The sequence below is a fragment of the Cryptomeria japonica genome, chromosome 9, assembly GCF_030272615.1.
Source record: "Cryptomeria japonica chromosome 9, Sugi_1.0, whole genome shotgun sequence".
NCBI lineage: Eukaryota > Viridiplantae > Streptophyta > Pinopsida > Cupressales > Cupressaceae > Cryptomeria > Cryptomeria japonica.
Genome location: NC_081413.1, coordinates 191,072,076 through 191,097,441, shown reverse-complemented (window position 1 = coordinate 191,097,441; position 25,366 = coordinate 191,072,076). Strand labels below are relative to the sequence as shown.

At 38.5% G+C, this 25,366-nt stretch overlaps 1 protein-coding gene across 1 annotated transcript in view; it reads left to right on the top strand.

Moving 5' to 3' along the window:
• The window catches only part of LOC131040941 (ACT domain-containing protein ACR11), a 71,654-nt gene that overhangs the window by 23,230 nt on the left and 23,058 nt on the right, over positions 1-25,366 (top strand). The window contains exons 5-7 of the mRNA XM_057973904.2: positions 10,522-10,606; positions 10,774-10,833; positions 12,759-12,814. Coding sequence (XP_057829887.2) covers positions 10,522-10,606; positions 10,774-10,833; positions 12,759-12,814 — 201 coding nt within the window. The remainder of the gene's footprint in view (positions 1-10,521; positions 10,607-10,773; positions 10,834-12,758; positions 12,815-25,366) is intronic.

The following is a 25,366-nucleotide window of genomic DNA, read 5'->3' as shown; positions in this document are numbered from 1 at the left end:
TCCAATGTCATTACCATCACTAGGGGGAGTTTTGTATTACGTGATATTTGTTGATGACTACTCTAGGAAAACTTGGATTTATTTCATAAAACTTAAAGAATCAAATGAAGTGTCATTGAAATTCAAAGAATTTAAAGCCTTAGTGGAAAATCAAACTTGGAAGAAAATAAAGACTCTAAGATCAGATAATGGGGGTGAATATATCTCTGAAAATTTTAAAGAATTATGCATTTCTGTTGGGATTAAGAGGGAGTGTACAGTACCTTATAATCTTCAACAGAATGGAGTTGCAGAAAGGAAAAACATAACCATCATCGAAGCCGCTAAAGCCATGATGCATGATCAAAATCTACATATCTCATTTTGGGCTGAAGCCTCAAATACAGCTGTGTACATTCAAAACAGACGCCCTCATTCAATCTTTAGAGAATATAACACCTCAAGAAGCCTTTATAGGGAATAAACCAGATTTAAGCCATCTAAGAATCTTTGGTTGTCATGTGTATATTCATGTTCCTAAAGAAAAGTGGACCAAACTAGAACCCTCCGGGAAGAAAGGCATATTTGTTGGCTACAGTGAAACCACTAAAGGATACAGAGTCTATATTCTAGGACGAAGATCTATTGAAATCAGTAGAGATGTCAAATTTGAAGAAGATGCTGCTTATAAACTCTCTCTAAGTGCAGAAGATGATCAAATCACAGAATCAGATGAAAATCTTACAATTGAGAATCAGAGGGAGAATAGCATAGAAGATCATGAACCTCAATCATTTAATTTTGAGAATGCTGAAAATCCTAACAACAAGAAAAGACCACTATGGGCAAGGAAGATGATTGAAGAAAATAATGTGGAACCTGATGAAATCTTTAGAGAGAATAAGAAAACAAGAAGTCAATCATGCTATGTTGCACTCATGACCGAGCTTACAAAATCTGAACCATCAAATGTTGAAGAGGCTTTAACATGTCAAGCTTGGAAAGATGCAATGATTGAGGAATACCAATCTATCTTAAAAAATGATGTCTGGGACATTGTACCTAGACCAAAAGACAAATCAGTTGTCTCTTCAAAGTGGTTATTCAAAATCAAATATGCACCAGATGGTAGTATTGAAAAACACAAAGCCAGATTCGTTGCCAGGGGGTTTTCTCAAAAGGCTAGAATTGATTACGAAGAAACATTTGCCCCAGTTGCCCGATATAGTTCTATAAGAACCATTCTTGCCATTGCAGCGTCTTAAGGGTGGAAGATACATCAAATGGACGTAAAGACCGCATTTTTGAATGATGTTATTGAGGAAGAAGTATATATAGAACAACCTGAAGGCTTTGCTACACATGATAGAAACCTCTATGTGTGTAAACTGAAAAAATCTCTCTACAGCCTTAAGCAAGCTCCCAGGGCATGGTATGAAAGGATAGATAGTTATCTCTCCAAGCTAGGATATTCCAAAAATGAAGCAGATCCTAACATATACTTCAAAATATCGGATGGTGACATGTTAATACTTGTTCTCTATGTTGATGACTTGTTGATAACAGGAGAAGATCATCTTATTGCAAAATGCAAACAAGATCTTGTGGCTGAATTTGATATGAAGGATCTAGGTCTTTTGCACTATTTTCTGGGTCTAGAAGTATGGCAAAAAGAGAATTATATTTTCCTAAATCAAGGAAAATACACCAATGATATCTTGACCAAATTTGGTATGATGGATTGTAAACCTCTATCCACTCCAATGGAAACAAATCTTCATAAGCTCAAAAGTGAAGCAGTAGATTCAAAACCTACATATCCTACATACTATAGACAAATTATTGGATCTCTTATGTACTTGGTAAACACTCGCCCTGATATTTGTTATGCTACTAATGTGTCAAGTCATTTCATGTGCGAACCTAAGAAGATTCACCTAATGGCTGCTAAGCATATTCTGAGATACTTGCATGCTACCATTGGACTTGGCCTGAAGTATGAAAATGTTGAGATACAACTCCAATGATATTCTGATTTCGACTGGGCAGGCAGTTCCATTGATCGTAAAAGTACAACGGGGTGTTGTTTCAGTCTTGGATCAGCTATAATATCCTGGTTTAGCAGGAAACAGTTAGCAGTTGTTCAGAGTTCCACTGAAGCCGAATATATGGCTGCCTCCATGGGAGCTCGTGAAGCAATGTGGTTAAGGAAATTGCTAGTTGGACTATTTGGGAAGCCCCAGAACCCCACAGTGATTCACTGTGATAATCAAAGCTGCATCAAACTTTCTATAAATCTAGTTTTTCATAATCGATCCAAGCATATAGAAATCCCTTACCATTACATAAGAGATATGGTAGACAGAGATGTTATCAAATTGGCCTACATCAACACTGAAGAGCAAAGTGTCGACATATTCACCAAACCTCTTGCAAAGTTGAAAGTGGAGTACTTTAGAGGTAAACTTGGTATGACTAAATTATAATTGAAATTTCTGATATTGAATCTCAGTCATATGTAATTTGATATATTCATGAATATTTTGAATGCAATATTGCATTTGTGTGTTATGTCATGAAAGGTGACGATCTTTCATGTGATGTATGTGTAAGATCGCTATTGTAAGGTGACAACCTCAACAATAGCCTGATCTGTTATCAAGATTGACTACATTAAGTTGCTGTCCTGGAATGTGCCGGAAATCTTGATACCGAATTTGTTGTGTTTGAGTTATTGATTTGTTATCATTAAGTGTTATCCCGAAATGTGTCGGAGATTATGATAACAATCATATCATGATTGACTACATTAATTTGCTGTCCCGGAATGTGCCGGATGTCATGATACTAAAATTATTGCTCCTAAGTTTTGATTCATTATCATGACGGACTACACAAATTGTTGTCTCGAGATGTGTTGGAAGTCATGATAACGAAGGTACAAAATGGACAACAATTAATATGTTGAAGAACATAATACTTGTGATAATGACAATCTTACAGTTGTTACTAGAATCAAGGTTGTTATCTGATAGACTTCATGTAGTTTTTGTCCCAGAGTGCTGGAGATCAGTTAATCCATATCTCCCTGAGATATGAAGTATTTCACTAGTAAGCATTACTAAGTGAATGTATATGCTCATACGAAATGAATATATATTTAGAATGTTGTTCCTTAAACATAATTATGAAATTCAATCCTCTTTTGCTAAGAGGGAGTGTTAAGGATGTAGCCTCATTCGGATTGAAGCAAGCAATATATTATACATATATATATTTATCATAAATCACATACATATTTATATTGAATGAAAGTAACATTAACATATTGCTGACTGCTTACGACAGATCAATGATTGTCATCATTGTATTATTCGATGACTATTGAAGTTGAAGTATTATTGTTAAGCCCAATAGCATCGAGCACGGTGAATGATTTGGTACATAACTAATGACTAATGACGATGACTAATATATGTTGAAGAGTTATGGTTATGTAGGGTCATGACCCTACGTGGCATAAAGCCACTAGGAGTCATGCCCCTACGTAGACATAATCTGTAATATCCCAGTTATTTTTTTTTTGATTTTTAGGCCAACAATAGTCATCAACAAGGAGATAACCTGTTAAGGTTAGAAATCATAAACTGAAACATGCTGGAAAAGCAACCCTTCCACTTTCTGATCACCAAGTGCCCAATGTGGGAAGGTGAGAGCATACGGTGTTGAGGGGATCGTTAGCTCAATTAACTGAAAACAATACAATGCTTGGGCGGCAAGCCAGCCCCTTCCACTTATCCAACGGGAAAGCAAGAAAACTTGGCAGTGAACCAGCCAAGTGAGACACACAAAGATACGAATCACTCAACCGCAATATTTCAGCAGGAGGACTGAAATTACATAACAATCTCAACTCAACCGCTTATGCAGCGGGAGGACCATTACACTCAGACATCACTCGACCACTTATGCAGTGGGAGGACCGAAATTACAATTTGCTTGATAATAGGCGGCAAGCCAGCCTCTTCCACTTTTTAGCGGGATGAGAATTACAAATCAGAATTGGCTAGTAGTACTACTACTTAACCTTACAAAAAATAAGATGATATGAGAAGAGAGTAATGCTGAATATCCAAATAAGAACATGAAATTCTGCTAACATCAAATGTGTAGGCTGGAATTGCAAAACCAGCAGCCTAAGGAATCACTAAAAAGCTCACAACTCTCTCAATACATATCCAAATCACCCAAAATCAGTCCCAAACCCACACTAGACTAGCTACGATGACAACCAACCAAAGACAAGCTACCACAACTCCCTTATTAATGTTGCACGCATCCCAATGCACTTAAAAAACCCACGCCTAGCTTAGGAATTTCGATTTTGTCTAATAAATTCAAAGCTCAACCAAAGATACCACAAACTTACAGTGTATATCGCCAGTACTAGGAAGGATGAAAGAGCCAATACCCATAACGGTTAGTCACTCTAGCAGAGAGGTACGATCTAAAATGCACTTCAGCCATAGGCAAACCAGCAAGCTCCAAAATCGCTCCAAACACCAAAAAGGACTAAGATACGCACTAAGAATATAGTAGATTACAACACATAGCTAGGTACTATGTTTCAAGTACGAAACCGGGACGCACTAGGGAGACGCACTCCGAAGCCTCAAAAGTTCTGATGCCAATCCGGCAGCATAACATTGCAAATTTTCAAGATACCAAGAATGGGAGCCCAAGGCTCTTATTTATAACCTCACACCACCAAATTCAAATGCAAATGCTTCAAATTCATCTTTCCCCATTTGCATTTCATTACATCTCATGTGGACCCCAAGGGTGGCGCCATTCCACAATTCAAACCTCACGCCAAAAAGCAAGGACCACGATTTTCACTTAGCAGACACTTGAGATGAAATAAAACAATATCTCCATTAATAATTTGACGTCCCCTTCTTAGACATAAATTTCGCCTAGCACTTAGGAGATATTAGGCATTATTCCCAAAGTCAATAAATCAGTAGTGACAAGTCAAATTAATTAAATATTAAACCTTAGGATAAGGAAATAATATTTAATTATGTCACTTATGACTCCAATACTGATTATTGTCAAAACCAGGATGAAGCTGAGCCAGGAAGACCACTGAACTGCTGCAAGATCAGGACTCTGTCCACTGCCAGAAATAGAAATATGCCATACTGCCACTTACTAAAAATAGTAAGTCATGAACCACTGCTTCGAAAAGCATGATCTTCGCGCCCAGTGACAGAGCATGGAGAGCTCAGTAGGACAGTATCACCAAAATGGCCAACCCCTGACTTACTTAAAATAGTAAGTCCTCGCCTCATCAATGCTGGACCCTCATTCTTCATTCCACCTAGCCTACGGATCTTAGGAATAGGCTAATGGACCACTGGAAGGTCATCAACGAGAAGGGGACATTACATAACCCTTCATCGATATGCATACACAATGATATCGATGCTTGCTGTGGATGATAATCAATAACTGTGGCAATTACATGATACAACAAACAATCGATAATTATCATATTCATCAGTTATTATTTGACAGAATGAAATATATATATCAGTGGTCAATATATACATATCAGCGATCACATTGAAAGTCTGTTCTTACTATATAGCATTAGACTATTGTTTTTCTCTATCACTAATCTAAATTCCTTAACACTTCCTAGAAGTCACTAATGCTCACATGACCCAACTTTGTATCAGCAACCTCTGGAAGCGTGCTTTTGAGTATTGAAACCGGTTCTTGCCCCTGGCACTTGTACTTCATCTTGCTTCAGAAATTGAACATTTAGTAAATATGGAGCATCAGTTGTTTAGAATATGTGTTTTAATGTGCCTTACTATGAACTTAATCTTTCAATTCAAGCAGACTGGGTCCTCCATCTACATAGATATTATTATTGGAGCCTAAATTACAGAACACAATTCCCTTTTCAAATCACTTGATACCCAAGTATGTTTATTGTTGACGCTTCCATGTTCTGTATTATTGCAAGCATATTCCATTAAGGCATTTTATTGAACACTCCAAACGCACTGTTTTTACCTCCTCAAGCTGTGACTTCAATGTTTTGATGGAATTTTGTCAAAAGTTTATGTGCTCTGTAAAATTTTCAATAGTTTGCATTGATACACAATCTACAAGCTAGAAGATCAACCCCACGCACACAATAGTTGACTATACATGCAATGAATTCACCATGGTTGCAGTCTGTACAGTCTTCACATATTATTTAAAATGCAGGCAAAGCATTACAAAGCTAAGACAGGTTCCAGAGTTCCTCATTAATCCAAAGCTTCTGAGAGCTTTGCGCAATCTATTCGTAGACATCCTTTAACATTTCGTTTTATCTGTAAGCCCTGAGATGACCTTTATTCAATGCATTTCGTCAAACAGTTCTAGTGCAATGTCTATGCTCCCACATTTAGCATTTAGCCTTGGCAAATTGTGGTCACTTGATGGTTTCTAAAGCTCTATTCAATAAACTTGCCTTGTGCAGACTCTGCAATCATTTTACCTCACAAGCTGAGATGAAATCTCACTAGAGTACTTTGTCAAACCTTTCTAGTGCCTTATCCCTGCATTCACATTTTACATGCATGTCGCCAGAGTATTAGAAGTGTCATTTTGGCTTTATACCTGTGAAGTGGATTTGTTTGAACGTTTCTGAAAGCTTTTCAACAAATATATTTTGTGCACCCTCTGTAATCGCTTCATCTTACTTCTCAGGCTGACCTCTCTTTAGTGCATTCAAGCAAACAGTTCAAATGCCTTTCAAAGCATTTCCAACTATAATATTCAACAAAAATCTGCATCCTAATGCGTTCCATGAGACATTTCTTTGAGACATTTTGTCAGACGGCTCATGTGCCTTGTATCTGCCTCTCCACATTGACATGTCTATTATCTGTTTTATAATATTTTAAAGCCTTTCAAGAAATCTATTCTGTGCATCTTGCAATCATCGCATAATATGAGATGACATTGCTTTGGGTATTTCGACAAACATTTTGCACTCATCACATTCCATCAGGAGATGTCTCTTTAAGGCGTGCTGTCAAACAACTGCCATTTTGTCTTTCGCTTGAAAGTTTCTAAAGTCTTTCCAACAAATCCATTTTGCAAATACCCCACAATCATTTCATTTAATTTGTTGAGATGACATTGCTTTGGGGCATTTTGTCGAACACTTCCAGTGCCTTGTTAATGCCTCTGTATATTACATTCATGTCTACCAGAGTAGAATGAACCGAAACCGATATCTTTACGTTTGCTGCTTTGGTCTGTCAATTGCATGGTCTGATGGTCTCCAAGGCATCTTCGATGGTTTTGTTTTGAACAAGGGCTGATTGCAACTGATTTGAAGTTTTTAATATCGATTCAAAAGGAATCGATTATACATACAAATCACACTCATTACATTCCATGGGACGACATCTCTGAGAGACTCTTCTACGAACAGCTTACTTGCCCTGTCAATTCTTCATCATCTTGTATTCATATACGATCTACAAGCACAAAGAAAACCTGTCTACACAACCACCATAACCTTATAGGCATTCTAGCGCCTGCAAGACAGCTACCACAGGCATGAAGTTCAAGAATGGATGCCCACCACTCAACCATATATGCATTGCAAATCAAATGGTTGAAGCATGTACAGTTCTCATCAGCTTTTAATAGAAAGCAAATGAAACTTAAAATTTTGGGATGTGTTCAAAGGTGGTTAATCAATTCAAAGATTTCGAGAGCATCTTTGCAAAATCCATATTGTACACATCCTCCTCGAGACTCTCTGTCAACACTTTTTGTGCTTTTTCTGTGTCTGCCCAACTCACATTTATGTCCACTAGAGCATCCTTATGTAAAGTTATTGCAATTTTAATATTTTCTATATCTTCTCCAAATGAATTCAATTGGCATATATATCATTTAGGCAACCGGTCAATTGGTGTATTGACCGGTCATGCCTTTTAGGCATGACCGATCAATGCACCCATTGATCGGTGCCTTTACAATTATACCATTAACACAATGCTGATTATCGGTTCAAAAACCCCCGATAGCATATTGTAATATCATAATATAATGACTGATCAATTTAATGAATCGGTTCATATAAACACCGATGATTCAAAGTGCACGATGTATATAATCCAACCGGTGCATTTGTTAACCAATGTTAATGCCAAATGAAGCGGTGTATTCATTAAACCCGATAACAAATATGCCCGATATAATTAAGCCTGATAACTTATAGCATTTAATATGCTATCGGGTTAATACCCCGATAGCATATTAATGCCAATTAACAATTGACATTAATATGCTATCGGGTTGTTAGCCCGATAGCATAATGATAAGCAATGTTTGTACAATCCGATAATCATATGCAATATAAATCAGACATGAAGCATGTAGATAAATAACAGAACAAGGAAGGTTAGGAAGATCTTATCTTGCATAAGCTACCATGCATTAACACCTTAATTGTCGTTAGTGACAGAAACCTCCCTTGTTATGTTTTGAAGGAAGTCCACATGCTGTTTGAAAGTTCTTATTTTGCGCAGGCTATGGAGTTATCATATTCTTTGAGAAAGAGAATCTGTTCTGACGCCTTGCAGCTGCAAGCTTGTTTAGAGTCTTTGCATGGAGGCTTGAAACAGTTACAAAAAGTTATTGGTTAAGGTTTTTGAAAATCAAAACGCCAAAGTTAAGGTTCAAGGGGATTTCGTGTAGAAAGTTAAGGTTTGGAAAAATTTCGCGCAAAAGTTGGAGTTTAGAGTTTTAAAAGTGTGAAATTTAAGGTTTGGAAATGGAAAAACGCGAAGTTAGTGTTTAGAGTACCAAAAATGCAAAAGTTAAGATTTAGAGGTGGAAACGTGCAAAATTTAAGGTTTAGACTTCTCAAAACGCAAAATTTAGAGTTTGGAGTTCCAAAAGTGCAAAAGTTAAGGTTTTGGAAGATTTCACACAAAATGTTAAGATTTTAAAAACTTTCGGGTGCTGTAAATGGTCAAGGGACAATATATGTGCATTTGGATATTTCAAATTTGAGATTGCACTAACATGGCAACATTAGTATGTACTATATTCCAATGATCTGCAATGTCTTTGGAACATATAATAAGTCATGGGTTTTTTCCAACAAAGTTTTTCAGTTACAACTTCATTAATATAAGAAGGATAGATACTGATCATCCTCCATAATATACATCATTTTCCCTTTTGACTAAAATATTTCATAATTGAACAGATACTCAATACTCAATGAATTCCACAATTGATTCAGATTAACAACAGTATCTGGAGTCTGGAGTCAAAAAATAATTCTTAAAATAGTTTACAAAGCATTCAATATTCCCAAGTAATAAGTTGATTATGTGAATCAGAACACATGCTTGACACATTTTCTAATTCTGGAACAGATCAAAAGATAACAAGAAAACCACTGACTCTTTAGATCAGCCTGTAAGAAATCATATTGAATGATGCCCACTGGGAATCTGCTAAATTAGATAATTCCACTGCCAATCATAGACATTTCATTCAATTCAGCTGACACTATGTATTTTAATCATAATCTCTAATTTAAAAACCTAACTTTCACCTAGACAAGCACTCATTCAGCTCAAAGGTACAAACACTTTGGTCTAGCAAGTCTCAATGTTAATGCTCCAAGGAGCAGCTGCAAGCCACAAACATGAATTACCAACGAAAATGACTTCACAAAACATTATTAACTATAGTTAATACCAATTTTCTTCTACTTTAGTATGTTGTCCATTCAGCTACTATAGAAGTCTTCAAATCCCATTGAAAGAAATCTTTTGAAGTCTTTTACATATTTGTGTGAAATTTTATTATTTGATACTAATTTCTGAACTACAGATTTTTAATATCTGCCAAATATCCACATAAGAAAAGTGAAAAATTCCAAACCACTCATTTATCATCTAATAAACAAAAGAGCATATGATTTGCCTCCTAAAGCGACACCTACCATTGCACCCATGATCCATTCCCCCTTGATGGCAGAACCATTTTTGCTTCCTTTTTGGGAAGCTATTGTTTGAAAAATCCTCTTACTACACTATGCAGGTTGTCTTCTATCTTTCCTGCCATGGAAAGAAAGTTGTTTCCTTCAAATCCAAATAATGAGTGATTTAGAGTAAATCAAACATGGAAGTGCTTATGTCGTTTTTAGTGCTTCTTGGAAAACTAGATCAATGTGAAAAATAATCTGAACTTCGAACTCCAGTAAAGGCACACAGGGTAGCTATCCTTGTAAGGGAACCATCCCCTGTTGGTTTGGAAACCTCTTCTATATTTCATTAAGGGCACTCCTTAGTTATTAAGTCCATTTTTGTTTCTAACCATGCCCTCAATATTGAGAACAACTTAAGTGACACATACATTTATGGTTATATTTTTGTGGACAATTAGGGCTGTATGACTAGAATTTTACTTTACTTCTTAATGCTTTTCAAAATCTTGCAGGGATACAGGCCGAAAGGTTGATGACCCAGAGCTATTGGAAGCAATACGGCTGACAATAATAAACAATTTATTGAAGTATCATCCGGTATGGGTTTTGAGGATTTATTGTGAAATTTTCCTTCTTACCAAAGATCCTCTATTCTATATTTAAAAGCACATATTTGGATATAGTTTCTCTGTTATGCACCTTCCCTAATATGATTTTATTGCAATATCATGATGCTTCATTCTTTCTATTTAATTTGGAGATAGGAATCTTCCATAAAATTGGCCATGGGAGAGGCATTTGGCATCATACCTCCAACGGAAAAGGTAAGTTTGTCATATACACATCTTTCTTGATTGACCAGTGATTGCAATAGAATTTAAGAGTTAATCTGGACATCCAGTACTCGATGTATAAGTAGGGAGGATGATTCTTGACTATTGCTTTCCACCGAATTATAGTAGTGTCACCATGTTAACACTTGTAGAATTTACTTATCTGAATAATTTTTACATCCGGTATTACACGAATATATATTGAAATATTTTCCCATATGGAAAGACATTGGTCATAGAGCATGTATTTCTATCCATGTACAAGTAGATGTTGTTTAGATGTGAGGGTTATCTATAATTTGCCCATAATATTGTGAGTAATAAGTCTAGGAAACCCTTGTTAGACAGTTGTATATAAATGAGGAATACAGAAGATAGGTGTCACTCTAACTCAAGCAGCTCCTGTAGTGGGGATAAATGATATTTGGTTACCATATTTAAATCTACTTTGGAAGGAAAAACACCACGCAAGCAGGAAAGAGCGCCCTTGATACTGTTAAGTGTTAACTAAGTCGAGTAGGAAGCTGCCTAAACTTGTTGCCTGGGTTATATATCCACCCAACTGACTTTAGATGCTATTAAAATTATCTGCTATAACTTACCAATCTATGTGATTATCACATCACTTTATTCAGTTTAGAGTAGTTTTGCCTTGTTGTCTTCTTAGTGCGAAGCCAGTTTCAGTTTTTTTGAATATAATCCCTTTAATAATTCACCTGTTCTCGGTTTAAATTTTGGGATTTACTGAAATTTGTTTGTCTAATTCTTACCATTGTGAAGCTCTTGCGATGTACATCACAGGTATACCATTTAGTGCCGATTTTTCTTGATGCTGCTACCACAACCATCTCTGAGTAATCATCACCCAAATAATGTAAGTTATTAACCAAATTGAACACAAATATATAGAGGAATATTGTGAACCTCAAAAATCCATTAGAGTGCTCATGTGCATAAGTTTGAATGCAATTACAACTTATAAAATGTCTAAACAAGCTACTCATGCAACTTCAGATCCCTGCCCATAATAATTCTAATATTTGCAATCAGAAAAAGTCCAACAGCATGGCCCCATTAAAGAGAGTCTAATGTTAAGTTACTATTTGTGAACAGCTGGAAGGGAACTACACCCCACTGTATATTTTATACCTTATGTCATAAGAGTCTATGGAGCTTTAAAGATAATCACCTTTTATCTGCAGTTATATGGTAAAGGAATCATGTCACATGCGATCCATCTTCTATTACAGGGTAATGAATAAGGTCAATGCAATGCTGACCTTCAGAAAATGGATTTTAGAGAAAGTTTGAAGGTAACAATACCTGCCGACTATGTAAACAATATAGAGTTAAACCATCAAACGCTTATTGCTCAGGTAGGTTTGCATCTAGAGTCTAAACTGAGGAAGTAAGTCATGTTACTTGTCTTTATGTATTTTACCCAAGGATGAAAAAAACCAGAAACCACCAATTTCTTGCATTTGTATTGCAAATTTGCAACACAATTATAGAACATTCTATTAGTGCTTCCATTTTCAATCATTTCATATTCACAAATGTTTAGTTTTTCTGAAAACACAATCGTTGCACAGTTATTGTCCATTACCTCTTACCTTCCAACTTTTGTTGGGATATGACAAATCTGTTTTGTAAGTAGCACCTAATTTAGTGTTACGAGTGGCATATACAGGCCCTTGCTTTTGTATTTCATCACCTTGATAAGCCTTTTTATTGCCATACAAAAACTTGAATTTTTATGTTTGGTATATTATGATTTTTAGGTTAGATATATTATCGTGGGAACTGGGAGGTAATATTAATATGTGACTAGGTTTTCATTTCTTGAAAGTTAAGATGGATGTCTTTTATTTTTGAATCAATGTTAAATCTTTTCTCCACCTTATATTTACTTTCAGGTTGATGTGGATATTGCTACGCACATCTATATATACGATGACGGTCCCAAACGCAGGTAAGTGACATTTGTTTCAAAATTGCAATCTTTAGTTTTAAGTTTCCATCTCCAGTTTCTTCTACATTCTTTATTTTAATATGTTTTCTTATAAAAAGCAATACTTATCATTATAGTAATGTTAAATATAATATAAGTAAATATTAGTGATGTGATGGCTCCAGTTCCCTGCAAAATTTCTTGCTTCTACTCCTCTCTTTATCCCTCACACCATCTCTTTGTTGACTTTTAGGGTTTCTTGGTTAGTCATGGTTTCTCTTGCTTCTACTCCTGCTACAGTTCCTATTGCAGGCTTTGTACCTTGCAAATGTTAAGTTTTTTCTCCTGGCAAGAAGGGTATATTTGCAGTGGCGTTTCAGCAACCTGGAAGCATGCTTGTTTGGTAAAGGGGGTCTCAGTGATGGTTGTAGCTATTCTGCCTGTTTATGCTTGACCCCTCAATGTGGTTGTGGTGGATAAACCTTTAGCTAAGTGTTTGAACTTGGTAAAATGTCCAGAAAAGATTTTATTGTTGATTTTAGGGTCAGATGTTGTGGAAGAAGAAGCTTACTTTTCTGAGATAGGTTTGATTTGCAAGTTTAAGTATTTTTGGCCCAGATTATTTGATCTCCATGCTTATAGTCTAGACATTGGATGCATTTTCTTTTGAAGGATATTGGTATTTATTCCTGTGCTTAGGGTTTTGTATTATACTGCCCAAAATTTTTAAACCAAAATATTGCAATTTTCATGAGTTATAGTGCACAGCATAGTTCCATGGAGTTTTCTGACAAGGGGACAGGGGTACAGGTTTCGGAGACTGGGGGATCAAGGGCCTAAATTTAGGGACGGCAGGGGGGCAGCGGCAGAGTGGTGGTGGGGGGCAGTGCTGATATAAAAATAGAGGTCAATTGAAATCTTCAAGGCAAAATCTGCAATGTAACATCTTTGTAAGTGCCACATGAAATGCCAACTAGTTTTCACAAAGTTAAAGGTTGCAATTAGTATGTAATGGCATGTGTGCCATATAGCAAGCAACCCAGCGGTGTCCCCGAGAGGTGACGGAAGTGGTGGTGTTGTGGGGGGACATTTCCCCCAAGTCTCAGAAATGTCCCCCTACAGGGGACATGGGTTGTTTTATTTATTTATTTATTTATTTTTTTTTTGGGGTGGGGAGGGGTGAGCGCATCCCTGTGGAACACTGGTGCATAGACATTTCATCAAACAATTTGCATTCCAGCTGCTCTAGGTTTTGTTTTAACTTGTTTTGAGAGATATTACATATTATCATCATAACATCAACTTTCCAACTTCACATATTGCTAGCAACTCCATTTATACAAAATCATTGCCAAAATGTAATCAACAGAAATATTTTTATAACCCTGAATATTGCTGTTACAGAACGATATTCTCTGAAATTGCATGCAACAAAATATCTTCAATTAAAACTCAATATTTATTTGCTAAAGTGGACGTTGGAAAAGTCAACACTCCAATTAGAAATCTCCTATGCTCCTCCTTATGACTATACAACTACCCTTAACATGGTATGAAACCCATATAAAGTGTACGCCAATATGTGAAAGTGTTGTGATTCCTTTTTGACAGGCAGTGACTATTTAAAACAAACTCATAAAGGCTGTTCGGGACATTAGAAAGGGTCTTAAGCCTCAAGATAGCTATTGACCCTCCTTTTTGGGCTTTATGTTTCTCCCTTGGGACTTACCAAACAATACAGCTAGGCAGACTCAGCTAAAATAAAATGTTTTTTTTAATTCCACTATTCTTTGTATACATTTCACATATACTCTCTGCTCCTTTCACCATTTGCACACACAACAAAACAAATTTATTATTTGCTGGAAGTCTCAATAAATTTGTACCCAGGATTCTAAAATCGGCAATTGTAAACAAATTCTTGTTTCTCTGTTTAAATTGAAATGTGAATCTTGAGTGAATCCACCATTAATCTGACTAGGAAGAAATCTTTCAATTTTTGAAGCCAAATACTCATAGGGTTTGAAGTTGAACTTGCAGTCCAAACTTTGCAAATGAGAGAAATAAAATGATCAAGATGTGAAAATGAGCTTTGTCAATCCTCCTTTATAACTTCTGAGGGAACTTTCGAGGGGTTATATTTTAATTTTTAAATTAACCTTTATTTAAAGAATAAACCTTTAAGCCCTAATAGACTGACTTTATATTATTTTTTGCTTTTTAACTTAAGTTACTTTGTAAAAACAAATTAAATAAAGCTGTCTACAACATTAATTTAAGGCAACTTAATTTAATTAATTAAATTATTCCCTTTTTAATTTTCCTAATTAGCCTATGGGAATAAAATAGGCTAATGGATTTCTTTGAACACCTAAGTGGAAGAAGGGGACATTACAGGTTTGCTGATACTTCTCATCTCGCTTTTTGTGTATCCAAGTTGAAATGAATATTTCAAAGAGTCTTCTAGTTGAAATATGGGTCAAAGTGGAAGATTGTATATAGAAATAAAAGTTGGATTATGAGAAAATGGCTTTAAGATGCTGAAATTATTATGATCTTGGACATTTATTGGATGCCTGTACAAATTTTAAGTACAAAACTTATTCTAGTTTGGGCTCTTGGTGGATGGATGTAGAACCTTGTCATTTATTGGTTTAGGGTGGCTTGGAAGAGGGTTCTCAACAACTCTTGTTGGCTCCCTTTGTGGAACCTCCTGTGTCATGTCCCCTTTTTCCAAATTAAGATGATTATTAATATTATTTAAGTTGGGCCCGATAATCTCTTATTGTAAGGGCAACTCAATAATATTATTATAATTACCAATAAAAAAAAAAAATTATTATAATTAAAATTCAAGGTGTTTTTATAAACTAGTATTAAAATAAAATTATTTTTAAATACTTAAAATAAAATAAGAATTAAAAGTATTTTAAATACTTGGAGGGAAATTTGTGACCCAAGAGCCCAATTTGAAAAGGTATATCAAGAAGGTGCTTATTTTCATGTGGAGATTCATTCAAGTCATAGCTGAAAAACTTGAAGTCGACAATAATTCAGGTAGCCCGAAATTTGTAAAAGTTTGGGATTGGGCAAAAATTGAGGGAAAAGCTTTAGCAATAACTTGGCAATTTTATTGAATATTTTAAAATACATAAATTTGAAAAACTATTATTCAAAAAACACATTTTACTAAATCTGTAGAGCATATTATTGATTTTCATCATATATAAATCAAAATTAGAGTTTAATACATATCATAGATCAAAAAACGAGTTCAACCTCTAAATGAGTTACAATGCCACTTCTAGTAGCCATGTTATATATAGAAGTTGTCTCATCTAAAGAGATTTGTGCGATGTAACGTCCAAGTTAGCACACTTAAGGGTTGTATCCCAATTCCTTGTCACCTGCTCATTGTAATCAAGTTTCTTATCTAACAAGAGATCCCAATAACCAATTGAGCAGCAGTGGCCCTCATGGGGGTTTGGAGGTAACACCCCTAGAGAGGTTAAGGGGTAATGCCCCTTGTGGAATTTTGGGGGCATTTCCTCCAATGGGGTGAAGGGGCTAGGGTCTAGGGGCAGTGCCTTTGGCACCTTCCTTGTTGCGATGTAGGGCAAGGCCAAGGGCCATACTGTCATTGCCATTTGTGGTGTCGCCACATGACCTAAGTTGCCAATCAATTGTGAAAATGGAGTGAAAATTGCATTTTTATTAATTGCAAGCAAGAAAAAAGCTTTTATATGGATTTGGATGAGTTGACACCAAAATCACAATTTTTTGCATTGACTCGAGTTTTACAACAAAAAATTGTTGCTTGTTTTACAGAATCTTGTTGGTGAGTTATTGGGCAAGTAACTTCTCAATGATGAGAAGTTCAGTTAGCCATTAGCCTATTCCGGAGACCCATAGGCTAACTGGATGCAAAAATTAGGGTTTCCAACTTGTGTGGAGGTTTGCAGGAGTTGTTTGATGATCGACGAGGTGAAATTCTACAATTTAGATTGGGGATTCCTTCTGGGTTTTCCGAGAGCTTCGTAGGGTGTGACATGCCTTTAGTTCAGAGAAGTTTTTTTAACTTACTATTTTTAGTAAGTTGGAGGCAGCTGTTAAGATTTCAGGGTTTTTCTGGGTTTTTTGAGTTCACTCACGGGGTTTGAAGAGCAATCTTTTTGGTGATTTTTTCAGGACTTACTATTTTTAGTAAGTACTATATTTGGCAGTACAATTTTTAGCAGTATAGTTCAGAGCTCCAACTCAGTTTAGTTTGGTGATTTCCAGCACTTCAGTCTTTGACTCAATTTGGTGATAATCAGTATTTGAGGAGAAGGTATTTTTAATATATTAATACCTTAGGCATAAGGTTTTAATATTTGATTATTTTTGGACGACTTAGGAAAGGAGGAAATAATAATTTTATCCTAAGTCTACTTGGGCGAATTACTTCACCCTCTTGTTGGACGCCAAAGTACAAATGCATTATTATTATACACCTTAAGTTATCTCCAAAAGTTCGACTTAAGGAGGGGGTCATGTTTGGATGCCATATGCTGAAATGCAACGCCAAGTCTAGAAGGTGTAATGAAATGAAATGATGGGAATTTGGGCGCCATTTGGATTTGAATTTAAGCCTTCAGAATCAATAAATATGAATGCTAGCCTCTTATTTAGGATCTTTTGCAAATATTATAACGAAGTGTTGTCAAAATGCAAAGTGAAGCTTCGGGGAACGCTTACCTTCTAGCCATTGCTTGATTTCTTGCTTGCAATATAGCAACTAGTCGAGCCAGAGCCTGCTCTTCATCTCAGAGGAGTGGATTGAAGATAATGTCACAGATATCTGTATTGTTTTCTGACTTTTCGAAGTGTTTTAGAGTGTCCAGGTTGCTGTTCGTACGGTATGCTGAAGAAGGTTTTTGTTCGTAAGTCTCAGTGTGCTATTCTTCTCGTTCTGGGTATTTCCTCTATCTCTCTGTTTGGTTTAGGCGATACATTTTGTGAGTTTATAGAGCTTAATTTGGTGTCTTTGATTTTATCTTTGCAAATCGCCCCCTTAGCTCCATGTGGCTGAGTGCTTTGGGATGCGTGCATAATGTATTTGGGTCATTTTGTTGTAGTTTGTTGTTCTAGACTTAATCGCCTACCTCCTAGGAGTAATATGCTTTCAGTCTCATGTCATTCGGTTAAGATTTGAGGGAGTTGTGAGTGTTTTAGTGGGATTTGGTGTTGCTAGTTTGTGTGTTTTCAGCATGCTGGAAGTTTATCAGATTTAGAGTTTTCTGAGTTTGGAGTGATTTTCTTGTGTGGAGAGTCCCTTGTACCTTGTGGAGCTGATTGAGCAATATGTGCAGTTGTGTTCAGAGATTTACCTTTGTTGCAGATATGAAAATTATTGTAATGCTGAATAGTAGTACTATCAACAAGTTATATTTGGAATTTCTCTTCATTTCCCACTGAACAAGTGGAAGAGGCTGGGTTGCCGCCTATATCTTATTTTGTATTACTGTCCTCCCGCTGCATAAGCGATAGAGTTGATTGTTAATTTCATTCCTAGTCCTCCTGCTTGATAAGCGGTTGAGTGATTGTTATTTCATCTTCTTGGCTTATCCTTGGTTGGTTTACCGCCAGGTGATTTCTTCAGTATTTCTGTCACCCGCTGTATAAGCGGAAGGGGCTGGCTTGCTGCCCAAGCATTGTAATATTTCCAGTTATTTGAAACTAACGATCCCCTCAACATCGTATGCTCTCACCTTCCCATATTGGGCACTTGGTGATCAGAAAGTGGAAGGGTTACAATTTCAGCATTATTGTATTTTCGATTTCCTAACCTTAATGGGTTCTTGTTGTGTTGTAATTGGAAATTAATCAAAAAAAAAATTGTGGGGATATTGCAGTGGTATTAGAGCTGGTTTTCCTGCCAGCCTGTGAGTCAGTTGAACAAAGTTCTCCATGAGTGACAGAGACATCCATTACTAAAACAAAGAGCAAAGAAGACAACAATATCAGATTCCGTTTGTCCCAGTTGAAGAGACCTTTTCAGTGGTTTTGAGAAATAGAGAGAAAGCAGTTGATTTAGCAGATACTATGGCAGAGAGGACAGGAAATCAGAATGAGGCTCCTGATTTCAGAGCGGAAAGATAGTTTAATGCTATGATGGATATGATGTCACAATTATTGGCTAAGCTTAATTAGAATGTTGTGGGAACTCCTAATCAACCCACTAATGGAAATGATGCCAACACCTATAATAACCCTGGAGTAAATGGAAATGGAAGCAATCGGGGGAGTAACATTGGAGGTACACTTGTTGGGTCTATTATTAGACCTTTGTAACCCGTCTTCCTTCCAAGAGAAGCATCGCCACCTGAAGTGGAGGTCTCAATGGCCGATGAGATAAGAGCTAGTTACATGGAGTATGCTTCTCTTCCAGCAGAGATTCGGAGCATTCTCACCTTAGACCAGTTCATGAACTAGAAACAGAAGAGAGGTGGGAAATATGACAACCGTTCTTCCGTTCCGAGAGACTATCAACAAGCTCTTGGGAAGGTAACTCTAGCTCATTTTGATGGGAGTGATAAGTGTTCAGCTAGAGCATGGGTTCAGAAGTTGGACAATTATTTGTCCTTGAGACCGATGTCGGAAGAAGATGCAATCAAGTTTGCCACCTTGCACTTCGATGGGGCTGCTCGTGATTGGTGGTACCGTGGCTTGGTTACACTCGGCCATAGCCTTATTGTGACTTACGATGAGTTCACTAACAAGCTCATTGAGAGGTTGGACACAAAGGATCTAGAGGTGAAGTTCCGTGAGCTTGCTCAGCTAAAACAGCAAGGTTCACTTGATGTGTTCATTGAAGATTTTCAAAGACTCGTAGTGATGGTGCCCAACATCACCAAGACGAGGCTTGTAGTCCTTTTCACTAAAGGACTGGAGGAACCATTGTTTACCGCTACAATTGGTAAATTAAATACAAGAAATAATAATGTATATGACAATGCATACCAGACACGGCAGTAAAATATATCTTTATTTGCATATTCAATTATTACAGAGAAGAGACCAAAGATGGTCGTCCAAGGATTACAATAGATCCGTCAATACCATGCCACTTCCTTGACAGTACACGACATATATAAAGGACCCGACGGTTGCCGAGAGGTACACAACCGTCAACCAACTGACACATAACTACTTGAGATTGACAACCCACTCAATACAATTAATTAATACCTTGTCGGATAACAAATATTATCAAACATAACAATAGGCAATTTATGTCGACAACATCATCCCCCCCAAAAGAAAAAGTCGTCTTCCAGACGACAAGCAAACATCAAGTAATATTCGGGAAGGCTAACGACAGACAACGACTTCGACTAGACAACCCCAACTTGTAGTGTACTTGCCAAATCAAATGGGGGTTTGGGGGCAACGCCTCCAGCGGGGTCAAGGGGTAGCACCCCTTGTGGGGTGAGGGGCAACACCCCTCGCAAGGTCCCACACGGAACTCCATGGCGCACATGATTTTCGTGATTTTTTAAGATGCCAAAAACAATGTTGATGAAGCCAAAAAAGAGCTTTAACCAACATCTGCAACATGTCGTGAAGAAACCACTTTGTTGTATGGAACGATGGCATTGAGAGGATTGTACCATATATGACACGATGAGAACTCCACACGCAGGCTGAGGTTGATGATGTACGGCTGATTGGTGTTCCCGTACAGGATGCAACCACTGTCGTACGATGCGAAAGAAATGCTCCAGCCGTATGGTGTCGACAATAGGCTTTGTCCGTACGAGATGAAGTATCCTCTGTATGGTGTGGGCAATATGATCTGTCTGTACCTGACGGAATTGACGTACGACAATAACTCCTTGGAACTTCAAAATGTGCATTGCCAGTAGGGAACGATGCACTAGGTGTCGTACGGAAGGAATGCACCTGTGATATCATACGAGATGAATGAACTTGCCATGCTGTACGGAATGAGCTGAAAGCCGTATGATTATTCCACAATTATGTCATATAGTTGGACGTACGGTTCTGAGGTGATGTACGTGGCAAGGAGAAGGTGGCCATACGGTGGTGATTCCCTCATGGCGGTTTGATGTCCGTACAGTGATTCCCTCTTGGCAGTTTGATGTCCGTACGGTGGTAATTTCCTCCTGGCAGTTTGATGTGATGTCGTCTTGGTCTTTACTTGCCTTCATGTCTCCTTCTGTACGGACTCCTTCGTACAGGTTGAGCCTTATTCCCTTCGTCCAACCTCGGACCCTGCCAATGTACGGTTTGTTTGTGTGGCTTTTTTGAATTTCACCTCTATACGGATTTGTGGTACGGGACTCTTCTTGGGTAGTATTCCGCAGGGTGCACGGATCCTTTTGAGGTAAATGGTGTGCTTCCAAATTCCGTACGGATTTGTTGTATGGATGATGTGCTTTCAACTTGTACAACCTTCTCTCATACAACCCCCATATAGCATACATATACGTGCTTCATTATTCCTGCAACTTTTTTTCTCCTTCTCATACGGCCTAACCCCATACAATTCCTTCGAGCCTGTTGGACTTTGCACTTCCTCAATTTAACCAATCTGTAGCATGTTACAGTCGGGTTGGAAGACTTCATAATCCTCCATCTGCCAGTGAAATAATCCATTAAGAGAACTCGTCTCATCCTCAAAGCAATCTTCCAGTTCGAGCACCGCTTCATTGTTGGGTTTCGTGCCTTTCCTCCCTCCGTCCATACCTAACTCTCAACCCTCAGACTCAAAGTCCGAGGTTGGCAGTTCTTCACTCACCGCCTGGTTCCTCAAGTCAATGATGTGCTTCCTCCCGTCACTCTCGATCGAGAGTGTGTTTCGCTTCCAGTTATGATTCGCCTTGGCAGTAATCAACCGTCCCCTCCCGAGGAGTGCATTGTATGCCTTCTTCTGTAACCGGATGACTACAAAGTCCAAGAAAAAATGTTGTGTCCCAATCATTACTTTTTGTGCCATCAATGTTCCCAACGGTTGGATGTCGTGCTGGTCGGCACCTACGAAGTGGAAGGTTGGCGGCCAAAGCTTCGGCTTCCCCAGAAATTTCCATGTGTCTTTTGGCAGTACATTTACTCCCGAGCCTCCATCGACAATGGTGTTTGTCAACTTTTTCCCCATTATTTCCATCTCGACGACCGCCGACTTCCTCCTGATGCTCACCGTCAACAACATTGGATCACTGGACTCATTCCCTTCGGCTAATGGTTTTCCCATCAGTTCCTCCTTGTGTGGCTTACATTGTTTCTGGATGACTGTGTTGGCAATTGCCATTCTGAGTTGCGACATAGTTTGAAGAAGGTCTGCCACCTTGATGGGTACGGTTGTTTGTAGCACTTGCCAGACTATGTTCTTCTTTGACTCTCGCAATGACATACTTGCAGTTCCATTGGAAGTTACTTGTTCCTTCGCCAACACTTGTTCTACTTCAGCTTGTTACTTTTCTGTACCAGAGTTTGAATACATTGCCTTCTTTGTTTGTGCTCTTGCGATTGCCAAAACTACGTCCTCTTGTTCCTCCACATCCAGCATTGCAATACCCTTTTGATTCGGGCAGTTGGTGTCTTCATGGTCACCTGGTCCACACCATTTGCACACTAATTGTATGTTGCCTTTCTTGTTATGGTAGTCTCTCGCAAAGTGTCCCCATTCACTACATTGTTGGCACTGTATGATAGGATGTCCTCTAGAGTCGTACTGTATTTGGTTTCGCCCTCGTTGATTTCCATAACCACTTGGCGATACATTCTGTGATTTCGTTGGGCTTGACTCTCCTTGTGTGAAGAGTACTTGTGTACTTCTCATCTTCAAATTGTACGGGCGCTCCTTGATTGAATGCCCTAGCACTTGGCAAATTTCACAAAACATATTTCTAGGAAAATTACCTTTCGTGTGCCCCTCCCTTTTGCACTCAATACACCATAGTTCATTACCTTCATTGCTGGTTCCTTTCTTAGCCTTCAATTCTTTCATCATTCTCAACATATCCCGTCGAAGGGCTCGTATGGTTTTGGATTCTTCTTCACTGCTACCTTCAGTGCTCTCATCATCATCGGTCTTCCTCTTCTCTCGAGAGGAGGTTTTATTTTCACTCTCGATGTCCATCGTTCGATTGTACGCATCGGCGTATGAGGACGGAGGCACTACTTTCATCTTCTTGCGCAGTGAGGGTATCAATCCCTCCGTGAACCACCTCTTCTTCAACCCGTCGACTGGCTGATTTTGCATCTTGTTCAACAGTTCTTTGAGCCTACGGTTGTAAGCGCGTAAACTCTCATTTTTCCCCTGCTTAGTATTATAGATTTCGGCCATGATCTCATTATCATCCCTCAAGAGTTTGAATTCCTCTTGGAATGCCCTCTTTAGATCACTCCATCTCGTCTTGTGCTAGGCGTCGAGGTCTGTGTACCAGTCAATGGCGATCCCCCGAATGGTGGCGGGAAATGCCTTCAGCCAGTAGTCCCTGTCATCTTGGCCATTTGCCTCTCAAATGGTTATGCATGTTTTGCAATGCCGTACCGGGTCCTTCGACCGTCTCTCGTGAACTTCGGCAGTTTCTGCTTCTCTTGGGTGTTCAACATTGTTTTCACTCGAAAGGTACGTTTGTATTCGCCTTGTGTGCCGGACCTGGGTGGACTGTTTCGACCGCTACGTTCCGGTGCTTTCCCTGCACTCTTGGCCACGTAGGCATCCTCTACACGTCCACCTTCAACGTCCCCAACACTTCGAGTACTTCTAGGTGTGTCGGACCTGAGTGAATTGTTCCGACCGCTACGTTCCGGTTCTTTCCTTGCACTCTAAGACGCGCACGCCCTCTACACGTCCACCTCCAACGTCCCAACACTCCAAGTACTTCCACGCTTCGACTCGTCTCTGTGCTCCCTCCGACTGAGGGTCGGCAGATCACCTAATTGCTTGGCCTTGACCACCCTGTGGCCTCTTCTCACCTTTGAAGGGGATCTACAGACATGAATCACTCAAGGCTAACCCGATTTCTTTTAAGGCAACGGTGCCAAAATGTTTACCGCTACAACTGGTAAATTAAATATAGGAAATAATAATGTACATGACAATGCATACCAGACATGGCAGTAAAATATATCTTTATTCGCACATTCAATTATTACAGAGAAGAGACCAAAGATGGTCGGCCAAGGATTACAATAGATCCGACAATACCATGCCACTTCCTTGATAGTACACGACATATTTAAAGGACCCGACGGTTGCTGAGAGGTACACAATCGTCAACCAACCAACAGATAACTACCCAAGACTGACAACCCACTCAATACAATTAATTAATACCTTGTCGGATAACAAATATTATCAAACATAACAATAGGCAATTTATGCCGACAACAACCATTGAAGGGTTGGGTGAAGGCATTTGATCCATTAACTCTTGGTGAAGCAGTCAAGAAGGCTAGAAGTATGGAGTTGGCTGCACCGATTCCTAAGTTTCAGCCCAAGTACTTCTCTCAGAGGAGAGATAAGAAAAGATTTTCAAATTCAGCCAAGAAATTCTCTCCTAGGATGGACAATGACCTTCGAGAGGAGCTTAGAAGAAAGAATTTGTGCTACACTTGTAAAGAGCCATGGGCCCCAAGTCACAAATGTTATGGCAAGGGTAAGGCACATCACATGGAGGCCTATTCTGCTGATGGTTCAAAATCTGAATTTTCAGAACAGCAGACTGAGTTGGAAGAAAGTGAGTATGAAGATGTCTTGGAAGAGGCTAATGAAGACAAAGGGGAAGGCAAGGCAGTGGCCCAACTTTCAAGTTTCCACAAGAACGAGTCATTCAGAGTTTGAGGAACATTGGGAGAGCATCGACTCATTCCTCTAATTGATTCTGGAGCAACTCACAACTTCGTTGATGCTAGAATAGTTGCAAAAAGAGGCCTTGTCACGGATGAAGTTGAAGACTTCAAAGTCATGGTGGCTGATGGGTCAACCATTTGTTGCAAACGGATGGTTTCCAATATGTATACGAGGTTGGGTAACTACGAAGTCAAGGATGACTTCTATGTTGTTAACATTGGAGGAACAGATGACGTGGTCCTTGGCATACAGTGGCTGAGATCTCTTGGAGAGATCACTCTTAACTTGCAAACCATGGAGTTAAAGTTCATGTCTAAAGGGAAGAAGGTAGTGTTGAGTGGGATGTCAAACAGAGGCCCTCGTATTGTGTCGTTAAAAAGGATAGAAAGGCTCATTCGGCATGGACAAGTTGAGTGGGTAGCGGAATGTATGATTATGCCATCTGATCCTGTTGAAGTGAAGAGACAATATCCTTCAGATATTTAGGAGTTAATCACAAAAAGAAGCAGAGTTTTTGAGGACTTACCAACTGGGAGACCTCCAGATAGAGGATTGGAACACATCATTGGGTTAAAAGAAGGAGCAAAACCTGTCATGACCACTCCATATCGGTATCCTAAGAAGCAGAAGGATGAGATAGAGAAGGCCATCAAGGAACTCTTGGACATGGGCTTCATCCGTTCGAGCAAGAGTCCCTTTGCTTCAGCGGC